General features: G+C 44.3%; 1 protein-coding gene and 1 long non-coding RNA gene across 3 annotated transcripts in view; one reads left to right on the top strand and one right to left on the bottom strand.

Moving 5' to 3' along the window:
• Positions 1 to 12,221, bottom strand: part of LOC309521471 — a 177,863-nt gene that overhangs the window by 74,949 nt on the left and 90,693 nt on the right. The gene's annotated exons all lie outside the window — the stretch shown is intronic.
• Positions 1 to 12,221, top strand: part of LOC309521447 (arylacetamide deacetylase-like 4) — an 85,414-nt gene that overhangs the window by 349 nt on the left and 72,844 nt on the right. Inside the window, exons 2-4 of one of the 2 annotated variants that reach the window (XM_082203949.1) lie at positions 5,287 to 5,503; positions 7,042 to 7,105; positions 9,216 to 10,104. In XM_082203949.1, coding sequence (XP_082060075.1) covers positions 5,287 to 5,503; positions 7,042 to 7,105; positions 9,216 to 9,990 — 1,056 coding nt within the window. In that variant the 3' untranslated portion in view covers positions 9,991 to 10,104. Of the gene's footprint in view, positions 1 to 5,286; positions 5,504 to 7,041; positions 7,106 to 9,215; positions 10,105 to 12,221 lie in introns of those variants that run through there. The other variant, XM_082203950.1, reaches the window with a different exon arrangement.

The raw sequence follows: 12,221 nt of genomic DNA, 5'->3' as shown, positions 1-12,221 counted from the left end.
GGAGGAAATAGAGAGAGAAAGGGTTTCCTCCGTCTCTCACGACAGTAGAACTTGTAGACAACCCAATGAAGCTGAATGTTGGAAGATTCAGGACAGATAGAAGAAAGGACTTCTTCACACATGATATGTTCAATCCATGGAAGTCACTCTCACAAGAGGCAGTGATGGCTGCCAAGTTGAATAGCTTCCAACGAGAAATAGAGAAATTCCTGGAGGCAATAGCTATGGATGCTTATTAACCAGCTCTGGCTCTAGAGATGGAGGCAGCAATGCTTCTGAACACCAGTTGCTGGGAAACACCGGAGGGGAGAGGGCTCCTGTGCTTGGGTCCGGGTTTGTGGGTTTCCCATTGGGGCAGCTGGTTGACAACTGCGAGACGCTGGACTAGACGGGCCAATGTCCTAATCCAGCAGGCTCTGCTTTGAGGCGTTCCCAAAGGAAAGGAAGGATTGAACTCTGGTTATGAAAATACACACAGAGGCTTGAACCAGCAAGACTGGTTGCATATAATAATAATTCCTGTCCACCCTCTGGCCCAGGTCGTTTTATTTACAAAAGAACTTTTGTCACCGTGTTCGTAAGAACCAATCAGATTTCCTCTGAGCATTTCAACAAACCCCACGTGGGGACAAAGTTAACCTACAAAAACTAATTACCGTAAGCATGCATATTTCTGGTGTTACATAATTTATTTATTTTTTAGTTACATAAATTTTATTGCATTAGCCGTGTGGCCATAGCATGATATACATTAAAATAACAACATAAAATGGGGGTGGGGAGGTAAAGGTAGATATCGTCCTGGGCAAATACTTAAAGAGAAGGAAAACACACACACACACACACACACACACACACACACACACACAAACTGCTGAGGCTGGAGGAGGGCCGTTAAGGGTCCTTCAGCTCCTCAAATTTGTCCTAACTCCATTGTCCTTGTATAATAAGGCTACTTGGAACTTTGTTCGATTGTGCGGCGTATCGACTGCAGCTGTGGTGTTAAGGAAGAAGTTAGTGCCGCTTTCCTCTTCATCACACTAAGCAGGAAGTTAGCTGTCATCTCGGTAATCCAACAATCAGAATCCTGCAAAAAAAGGGACACTATCCAAGGCTGGATTGGGAGATGAAGCTTGTTCACGAGAGGGGTTAAAAACCGAGATCTTTCATCTGTCCAATTAGGACAGAAGAGCATTACATGTTCCATAGTCTCCAGGGCCGTGTCATTACAGGTGCATGTTCTATTTGCGATGGGAACTCTGGAATAACGACCCGACAGAACTGCTGGAGGAAAACAGTTGAGATGGGCACAGGTAAAGGCCCTACGCTTAGCCTCCGAAGAAATTGTGAAGCAATATAGAGGGATCCCTTCAGGGGGTGGAATAGCTAGGGCTAGGCCTGAACACGGCCCTCTTGCATAGGAAGCTGTATTAGAGAAGTCAAGTTGCTGTAGTTTCTTTTTAATTGGAGGTAGGGCCGCCGGGCTGATATACTCTGAGTTAAGAACAGTTTTACAATTCAAATTGAGAAGAGAGCGGAGTTTGAGGTTAATTGTAGTTTTCCAAGTGGAGTTATGAATATCTCTTAGGATCAGATTGGAAAACCCACCTCTAATTCGAGCATCCGATGCTAATAGGTGGGAGCTATAGGAAATGGCTCGACTCCATGCTCGTTTTACAATTGAGGGCTGGGCGAACTCGAGTCGTAGGGCTGCACCTGAGACACATCTCGGGATGCCGGAAAGAGATCTCAGAAACATATGAAGAGGGCGATCCAAGTTAGCTGATATTGCTGTAGTCCATACTTCGCATCCATATAATAATTTAGGGACAACTTTGGCATTAAATATTTGAATTGCTGCTGGAAGGTGTTTGCCGCCCTTCTGGTGGTAAAATCGGGCAATGGCGTTAGAGGTCGTGGTTGCAGCGAGAAAGGCAGATTGTAGATGGGTGGTCCAGGAGAGATTATTAGTGAATATTAAGCCTAGGTATTTAAAGGCTTTTACCTTTTCTAAGTAGCCACCTGTGATCTTAAGCGGCTCCAGCTTGAGTTTGCGGGAACGAGTGAAGTGGAGGACTTTCGATTTTTTATAATTAATATTAAGAGCTTCCGCCTTACAATAGGCAATAAATGCATTAACTGCATTTGCTAGGTCCGCAGCTGTTCTGGATAAGATGACGGCATCATCAGCATAGAAAAGGGAAGCAACGGGGTGGCCTGCTAAGTGAGGAGGGTACTTAGATGCTAGCTTCAAAGTGGAAATTGCATCGTGAAGATAGAGATTAAACAGTAGAGGGGCTAAGAGACAACCTTGTCGGACGCCCTTGGCCGTTGAAATTGAGTAGTGAGGGAGCCGTTAGGCCCACTTAGGACGCGAGCTGTGGTGTTTGAATACAGGGAAATAATTAGGGAGAGGAGGTGCGGATCAATTCCCAGATGGGCAAGTTTGGACCATAATCTCTGCCTAGGAATGGTGTAAACAAAACAGAACTACAAAGGAGTGCATCCAGCAACCCCGGAAGTCACAAACAAGGAATATACATGATAAGAAGGAGGCCAGGAGGACAGGGATCATTATCACCTTCATGTGAGATCTGTTTCCCGGCCCTAAGATTAACATCCTAAGATTAACATATCAGAAAAGCTACAACAAAAAAAGCCGCCCACTATCTTTCACAGCCCAGGATACATGCCTGGCATAGCTGTCAACTTTCAGATTTGAAAAAAAGGGATCAGTAGCCAAAATAAGGGATGACAGGTCCAAAAGTAAAGAGCTCAGCTAATTTGTAGGTGGGCTTTTGCCCTTGCAAACAATCACGGCACCCTCTTTTCATGTTTCAGTAATTTTGCTTCGGTCTCTTGGTAATGTGCTGCCACCCAGTGGCCTTCCTGGCAAATTGCACCAGGTAATTCAAAGGTGGATCCCAACATAACCTTTCCTTTCTTCTCATTGTGTCCCGCTGACCGTTGCTTGGTAAGTGCTGCAGTTACTTTCCATAAGCAGATCTTTCTCCTTTCCCCAGACCAGCTCCATCAGGGCTATTGCTCACTTCCAAGCCTCAATATTACCACACTGTCACCTCTCCGCTGGGAAGCGCTGAGCAATGACGAGTCCCCAGGCAACACGGCCGATTTTATCGGCACGCGGCTGATGTAATCGGCACAAGGCCGATTCCAAATCACATTAGTTCCAAATTATACAGCCAAATTTTTAAAATTTTATTGGGGGTACCCATACTTCGCGCTCCGAAAGGGATCCAAACATCGCTCTTGCTGCTGCTTTGATTTCACAGTTCTATCCAGTTCCCTCCAGATAGTCTCCTTATTATTTTCCTCATCTTCTTATTGGAATCATATATTCCTTTCTTTGTGAACTCTGATAATCTTCACAAGCGGGTTGAAAACAAACATATCCTGTGTGGATTTTACACTCTCCAGGAGCCATATCACATAAAGGACAGCCGCCATTTCCACACCTCCATAAAAAACATTCATACAGTCTGTCTGTGATTTCCACCGCCCTGCGAATCTGTATCTCAGGGGGCTCTGCCGGGTCAAATTCACATTCCGATAACCATACATTCACATTCTAATGACCACGCCCCCCCCATCCTCCTGTGGGCAGGCCGACTTGACGAATCTCCATTTGAAACTGCGTCACAAAGCTTTCCTTCCATTCCCGATATTCCCACCAGCCGCTCTTTGATCAATAATTCATTTCCACACAGTTTTTGATCTCCAGCTTGTCATTAGTAATTTGCAACGATTCTTACTCTCTGGGAGGGAGGATTATTGGGTACTCACATAAGACAAAAAAAGAAAAGTTTTTTCCTCCCCCCCTTTCCATTTCAGTCCGACATACCAGTCTTTTAATGATGAGTCTTGATTTATTGTCCAGCCTGTCGCTCCTCACACAGAGATGATGAGTCTTGATTTATTGTCCAGTCCGTCGCTCCTCACACAGAGATCCCATTAATCAGCAGTCTTTACACCCGATCTTCACTTGAAGTATGTGCATTTGCTTCTTTATTGAATTATATATTTCGAAGTAATGCAAACCAGTGCGCGATCAGAGACAGCGTCCGGGAGAGCGGTCCCACCTGAGGGCTTTGTGTCAAAGTGCCCAGTCACCCCCTTCTTTCGAATCCGGGGGTGAATTATGGACACAGCTGGCAAGGCAGTCCCCCCATTCCCTTGGGGGGGGGGCACGGGAGGCTGCATACTCCCATATCAGCCTCTTAATTGCCTCGTGTGGGTCGGAGAGATGTTATTGTCGGCCATCTTCCAATGTGCCCCCTGGTGGTCCCCCACCTTTCCTTGCTTCTCATTCCGCCCCCCTGACTGTTGCTTGGTAAGTGCTGCAGTTACTTTCCATAAGCAGACCTTTCTCCTTTCCCCAGACCAGCTCCGTCAGGGCTATTGCTCACTTCCAAGCCTCAATATTACCACACTGTCATCTCTCTGCTGGGAAGCGCTGAGCAATGGCGAGTCCCCAGGCAACGTGGCCGATTTGATCAGCGCAAGGCATGCAAGCTCCATCCCCCAGTCGTTCTTAGACTCTTTATTGGGTGAGCAACGCAGCCAAGCAACACAGCTGGAGCCTCCCTCCTCCCTGGCTGGCAGGGAGGGAGGGAGAGGAGCTGCTTCTTTGGAAACCTGGGAAATTTACAGGACATCATCAATCCAGGACAGCAGCGGGAAACGGTGCTGGGATAAGGGAGTTTCCCGCCAGATAAGGGACGGTTGACAGCTGTGATGCCTGGCAAAGCAACGGGCAGCTGGGCTGTGTACGCAAGCAGAGAGAAATGGACAGTAGAGGAAATGGCCAGAGATGCAGAGGGTTGTGGGATTTGATCGGAAATTACTGTCAATGAATTAACCCCAATCAACACCATGCTTTCACAGCTGACACAATGGCTTGATGCATATTTTATAATTCCTCATAGTAATCCCATCTGATCCCCACACTCTGGATATTTGTACTCCTACACTGCTTAGGTTCTTATGCACTCCACTGGATTTATCCTGAGTAGTACTAGCACTGAATACCCCCAATTTGTGTTGCATCTTAAGGTTTGAAATAACAGGAAGCGTACTAGGAAAGGGGAGTGGGCAGGGGCTTCACTTCTGGGCTGCTCAAAGAGAATAAGTTTCCATCCCAAGAGGAAGGAAAGGATAAACAGCGCATTCATCTCCCATGCACGGTTTCTGTTCCATAGGCAATACATATATGCAATACATATATCTAATGCTGATTTAAAATGCTAAATGTTTTGGTTTAAACAGGGAGGAATTCTGGAAAAACTGGGCATCTTCCATAGATATTCCATACTCAGGATCCTAAACCTATTAATTCCAGAAGTGAAGGACCCAAAAATGATCACAAGGGACCTGGTTTTTGATGGGGTGCCTGTGAGGCTATACTGGCCCAAGACATCACCTGCTGGGAACAGGAAAGGAATCATCTTTCTTTATGGAGGGGTTGCACTATTTGGAAGCATCCGTAAGTTCTTTGAAATGTTTTTGAAATGTTTCACTTTGTTGTTTGTGGAGAATTTGGGGTGATACTTTAATGTAAAGGTCATGAAATGTTTGCTATGGAGGGGTGGGGGTGGTTTCTGCTGCCTCTGGGTATTTATTTTTACCTTTATGAATACTGCTACAAAGGTTGGGTACCACCTCTCTGCCAAACCAGTAGGATGGGATGATGAGAATTGTAGTTTAAGAACAGTTGGAGACCCAAGCTTGGGAAACACCGCTCTAAAGACACTCTTTTCCTGAAAACTCAACCCCCCCCCCTTGCCATGAGTCTGACAACCTCTTTCTGCTCAGGCCCAAGAATTCCTCGCATATGTGCCAACAACCCGTTTTGTCAAGTAAAGGCCTCTATCCAATTGAGGCACTGACTTGGAAAGTGTTTTTTTCCGCTGGCCTCCAATCTTCCCTTCAATACTCCAAATCAGGTATAGGCAAACTCCGGCCCTCCAGATGTTTGGGACTACAATTCCCATATCCCTAGCTAACAGGACCAGTGATCAGGGAGGATGGGAATTGTAGTCCCAAACATCTGGAGGGCCGGAGTTTGCCTATGCCTGCTCCAAATAATAATCAAAATCCTACCACTTACTAGTTTCTAAGGTTTAGGGTGGTCTCCCCCGAAATCTATAACAATATAAAGAATAACAACAAACAATGTCAATAACCTGTGGCTACACACAGTTTAAAAGGCCGTCTATTGGTTAATTAGCCAAAGGCCCCTGACAATATGAAACGAAGGCGCCAGGTGGGTCTCCCGGGGGAGAGCATTCCACAAACGGGGAGCCACAACAGTTCTGGGCTTGGGCCCAGAAACAAATTGGCAGCCAATGCAGTCACACCAGGATTGGCATTATATACCCAAACCACGGTGGGCAACCTGGCTGCTGAATTCTGCACCAGCTGAAGTTTCTGAACTGTAGGCAGTTTAACATGGCAGGATGGGATTGTGTGGTAAGAAAACAGGGCTGAGCCTTCCTGTTCCAGAGATGTCTGGTTCTGTATTAATTCCTAATGTCAAGGTCAATGAAAAATGCCAAAGAATGTATTTGTGCTTCGTACTTCAATGGACTTCTATGAAAGGTCTTCCAGAGATGGTCAGAATTAATTTGAAAGAAGCCCAAAAATGTGGTCTGAGGTTTGTTTGGTCCTGTTCTGACTTATTCACGTATTTACACGTTCATTCTGCATGGAGGGAGTCCATGGTCATCTCAAGGAGGGCTTGTTCCCACAGCTGTGCATCACTGGAGTCAAGTCATCTTTCCCAGCCAGCCTTTCGCTAGCCAGTCCAAAATGGATCCCAGTCTTCGTTCTTCCTAGCACACCTTGCTTTAAAAGTATGGGTTTTTTGGTTCTCTTCTGAGTTTTACCCATTGAAACTGCTGATCAGGAGGGAACAAAATGTACATAATGGTTTTCAACTAGTGATGCCCCATTTATAAAGGGTTCAGTTCAACTTAGTTGTTGCCAAAGGAGACTCGTTAAAGGTTATGTGCCTTTTTCCAGGAACTTCTGCAAGGATCTGCCATTCGCTTGCCCACGGAACCGACTCAGTGGTTATGTGTGTTGAGTAAGTATCTCCACGCTTCAGTTTCTAACCCTTCCACATGAGCCCAGAAAACGGCTGATTTTGCCAACATTCAATTCTTTGCTTTAAGCATAAGAAGCTGAATCAGGCCAAAGGGGGCCCAACATCCTGTTCTCACGGTGGCCAACCAAATATCCCAATGAAAAGCCCCCAAGCTGGACCCAGACACAGGAGCACTACTCCCAGTTGCAATGTACATCATCTGGTATTCAGAAGCATTACTGCCTGTGATAGTGGAGATGGCCCATCCGCCTTGTGACTAGTATTCATGGATAACCTTATCCACCATGAGAGGCTGATATGGCTTCTCAATCTATGCCAGTTCTATCTGTTGCGATTATCTCTATCCTGCCTTTCAGGACAAAACTCCTTCCAAGGCATCATATAAGGAACATTAAACTACTTTTACATAAAACTCGATAAATGTTTTTGTCCCTCTCTCTTAACTCTAGAACATGTGGCCATTCAATGAAGCTGAATGCTAGAAGATTCACCTAAAAGAAAGTACTTCTTTACACAGTGTGTAGTTAAGCTGTGGAACTCGTTCCCTCAGGAGGCAATGATGGCCTCCAACTTGGGTGGCTTTAAAAGAGGATTAAACAAATGCACACGGTATAAGACTACCAGTGGCTACTAGCCATGATGGCTATAGCCTGCCTTTGCAGGTGGAGACAGTGTCCTTCTGAATGCCAGTTGGTGGAAGCTGTGGGAGGGAAGAGTACCACAGGACTCATGTTCTGATTGTGAGTTTCTCCAATGATTGACCACAGGCCACTGAGAACAGGATGTGAACTGGCATTATATTATCATGGAAAACCTCAGGCACTGGGGCTCAATGCTCCACTCCAGGCCTCTTCAGTTCTCCCTGAAGAGCCAGTGTGGTGTAGTAGTTAAGAGTGGTGGACTCGTAATCTGGTGAACCGGGTTCGATTCCCTGCTCATCCACTTGCAGCTGCTGGGTGATCTTGGGCTAGTCACACTTCTTTGAAGTCTCTCAGCCCCACTCAACTCACAGAGTGTTTGTTGTGGAGGAGGAAGGGAAAGGAGAATGTTAGCCCCTTTGAGACTCCTTAAAGGTAAAGGTAAAGGTACCCCTGCCCGTATGGGCCAGTCGTGACCGACTCTAGGGTTGTGCGCTCATCTCACTTAAGAGGCCGGGAGCCGGCGCCGTCCGAAGACGCTTCCGGGTCACGTGGCCAGCATGTTGAAGCTGCACTGGTGAGCCAGCACAAGTGCCGCACACGGAAACGCCGTTTACCGTATTTTTTGGTCTATAAGACTCTCTTTTTCCCTCCTAAAAAGTAAGGGGAAATGTGTGTGCGTCTTATGGAGCGAATGCAGGCTGCACAGCTATCCCAGAAGCCAGAACAGCAAGAGGGATCGCTGCTTTCACTGTGCAGCGATCCCTCTTGTTGTTCTGGCTTCTGAGATTCAGAATATTTTTTTTCTTGTTTTCCTCCTCCAAAAACTAGGTGCGTCTTATGGTCTGGTGCGTGTTATAGAGCAAAAAATACGGTACCTTCCCGCTATAAAGTGGTACCTATTTATCTAATTGCACTTGAGGGTGCTTTTGAACTGCTAGGTGGGCAGGAGCTGGGACCGAACAACGGGCGCTCACACCACCGCGGCGATTCGAACCCCTGACCTTACGATCAGCAAGTCCTAGGCACTGAGGTTTTACCCACAGCGCCACCCGCGTCCCATGAGAAACTGGAGTCTGGTCCTTCTACAGGTTGGGAAAACAGGGTAGGGGGTAGTGATAAAGCAGGATATCAAATCCAAATTCCTCTTCTTCCCTCTGAAATCAGACCCCCACCTCTGCACCATTGCCCCTCTTTTTCACCCTCCTTGAGTGGCATCTGCCTGATTGGAATTTGGCTTGCTTGCGTGAAGGCAGGGGTGCCAACTTGAGTAAATATTGCCCCCCCCCGGTAAGTCCCATATTGCATAAATGATCACATGACGTGGAGCACATAACCATTTGAATGGAAATGCCAATCAGCTTAGGGGGACCAGTCTCCTTGGGGGTGCTGAAGGTACCTCAGCCCCAAGTATGATGTCAAATGTTGATGATATCTTGTTTTTTCTTTAGATTTCGTAAAGCTACTAAGCATCCGTACCCAGTCCCTGTACAGGACTGTTTAACTGCTGTAATACACTTTCTGAAGAATGCAAAGGAATACGGAGTGGACCCCAGCCGCATTGCCATTGTTGGGGAGAGTAGTGGAGGCACATATGCTGCAGCCATTTGTCAAGAACTGGTGACCAGAGAGGACCTCCCAAGAGTGCGAGCTCAGGTCCTCATTTACCCATTCCTCCAAGGAATGGACTTCAATTTGCCATCCTATCAGCAAAACCATTCAGTTCCTCCCTTGTTCCGGAAAAGAGCTGTCAGTCTTGGTTTGACATATCTCACTGGGAAGACAATGAATGTAGATGGAGTTCTGAAAGGCGCCCATGTCCCTCCTGATTTGAGAGAGAAATACCAAAAATGGATCAATGCTGATAACATTCCAGAAGAATTTAAAGCTAGGGGCTATGTTCCTGTAGAACCTGCTCCATTTTCAGAAGAACTTTATGAACAAGTTAAAAGAGGCGGTGAGACAATGTTTGCCCCCCTTTTAGTGGAGGATGACATAATCCATCAGCTCCCAGAGGCTTTCATTCTAACCTGTGAATATGATGTTCTCCGGGATGATGGGCTGTTGTACAAGAAGCGGCTAGAGGACCACGGTGTGCCAGTGACATGGTATCATGTTCAAGATGGATTTCATGCAATAATGGCCATAGCTGGTTTGAAGGCAATTGAATTTCCGAGCACACAGAAATGTTTGCAGAATGTAATACAGTTCTTAAAAGGTTTATAGAAATGAATGACATTCTTTGTCTTCCTATGGCAGTCTTCCCCTTCTGTGGAGGGAAATATCGTTCCTCATTGTGCCAATCCTGAAGTAAAAAGAAAAAATCTGATCAAAAATTAATTTATTAAAATCACCATGGGCTCTATGAATACATAAGAAAAGCCCTACTGGATCAAGCCATTGGCTCACTTCATACAGCATCGTGTTCTCTTTATGTTACATATATTTAAAATTAATTTTCATACAATTTAACAAATTCAATTCAGTTTCAATACAATATTCCCTCAACATTTTGACTCCTCATTTTTACTTCCATGATGTTTCTGTTCAAATCCTTTGTCTACTAAATGTAATACTCATTTCTATAACAAATATCCAACATTAGATTCCTTTAGCATTCTCCTTCCTTTGCTTATATTTCCAGTCCTGCCTGTGTTTTCATTTGACTATAGTATTTTCTCAGATATTCTGAAAAGGATCTCCACTCCTCCACAAGCATTTTGTCCTTTGGGTTTCTTATTTTTGCCTTCTCCATATAGTCCAATAGTTTTAAAGTCCACTCCTCTTTTGTTGGAACTTCTTCATCACTTTTTTATTGATTTTCCAGATTTTAACCCAATTATAAAAATTATAACAAATTAATACAATTCTGTGTAAGTGACTTCCTGCATGCCGTCCTTGATCCGTCCTTCTCTTCCAATGTTACTGACTGCGTTTACATACTCTTATTGAAGTAAATAGTATAACAGACCCTGAGGATTGCCACACTCCTTGTTACTGGTTTGGGAGTCTTTTCTTTCTAGAAGATCTCTCTTTTTTAAAAAAATAATGTTTATTACTTTTAAAATTTACAGAAAAGTAAAGGAAAAGAAACAAAAGAGAAAGAACAAAGAAAGGAAAAAAGAACAATACAATACAATATATAACAATACAAAACACAACCTAATCACATTAAACTAAACTAACCCTAAACAAAACAAAACAATAACCATTTAAAAACATAAATCACACCCTTTCCATACTCTATTTTTCATTCCCTTGTTTCCTCTACTTCCTCTCACCTCCTTTTTTGTATTCCACTTCTATTAATTGTTTCAGCAAACCCTTTCCATCTTTCTCTATTTTCTGTCTTATTATAAATATCTTAACATATTTTTTATCATTAAAAACTAAATACTCATATATCCTTAACTCCTTATAACATTTCTACTAAGGCCATAAAATTTCTTTCCACCATTTTTCTATCATTCATTAATTTTGCAATATTTCTATATATAAACTTTAAAATCTCTAATCTTCATCCATCATCTCCTCTCCCTGGTTTCGGATTCTGCCAGTCCTTTCCGTCAAATCCATATAGTCCATCAACCTGGAGATCTTATGTCCGAGGCTTTTCCAGGTCCCTTCTGCAGGTCTTCTTCATATTCTTTAGTGCCAAAAAGCAAATCTCGAGAAAACTCCAACCTAGCAATACTTTTATTCCTTCCGGACAAGTCAGCCAAATTTCCATAGTTAAAGCTGAGGTCTATAAGATGTTTCATGACATGTTTCAATATTCCTCCAAATCCCAAGGCCCCCAAAACTCCAGTCTCCTCCAAACCCAAGTCCATGTCCCAAAAGTCAGTTAATCCCTGCATAGAAGGATCTTTCCAACTTTCCTTCTTCCGGTCCAAGCCGGGATCCAATCTTCAAAATCTGGCCTTTTCCAGATTCAATCGTAAAAGGCCTCAACTTATAGTCCTCAATTTGCTTCTGTATGGCTGAAGATCCCACTTGTATTACTTTAGGCTCAGCCACCACAGCTTTCTCTTTCTCCTCCGCAATCTGTCCAACCAAAGTAATTTCTTGTGCCAAGTCCTGAATGGTTCCTGTATTGATGCTCACTTTTTGACTCCAATTAGTTACTTTTTGGTCCAAATTGTCAATTTTAAAAGAAGTGTCATCTGTCTTCTTATGGAGCTGTTCCAGCGAATAGCTTATCTTACATAATACCGTCACAATGGTTTCTGCTATCAACATTTTGAGTGGTCCAAGGTCAATCTCTAGTTCTCACACTTACTTATCATACAGCTGGTGCAGTCCTGTGACAGTTTCAAAAACTCCCTCTGGAGGGAAACAGTCTCCACTTGTATCAATCCTTTCAAACACAATTCAGACCATAAAAATAGTTTCACTTTCCAGTTACTTTTCCTCTTTTTTAAACGCAGAAGAGGACAATGGAAACAGTATCTTTCTCT

This window comes from Podarcis vaucheri, assembly GCF_965113315.1.
Source record: "Podarcis vaucheri genome assembly, chromosome: 16".
NCBI classification, from domain to species: domain Eukaryota; kingdom Metazoa; phylum Chordata; class Lepidosauria; order Squamata; family Lacertidae; genus Podarcis; species Podarcis vaucheri.
Note: the sequence above shows the minus strand (reverse complement) of the source record. Positions and strands in the feature narration are given on the sequence as shown.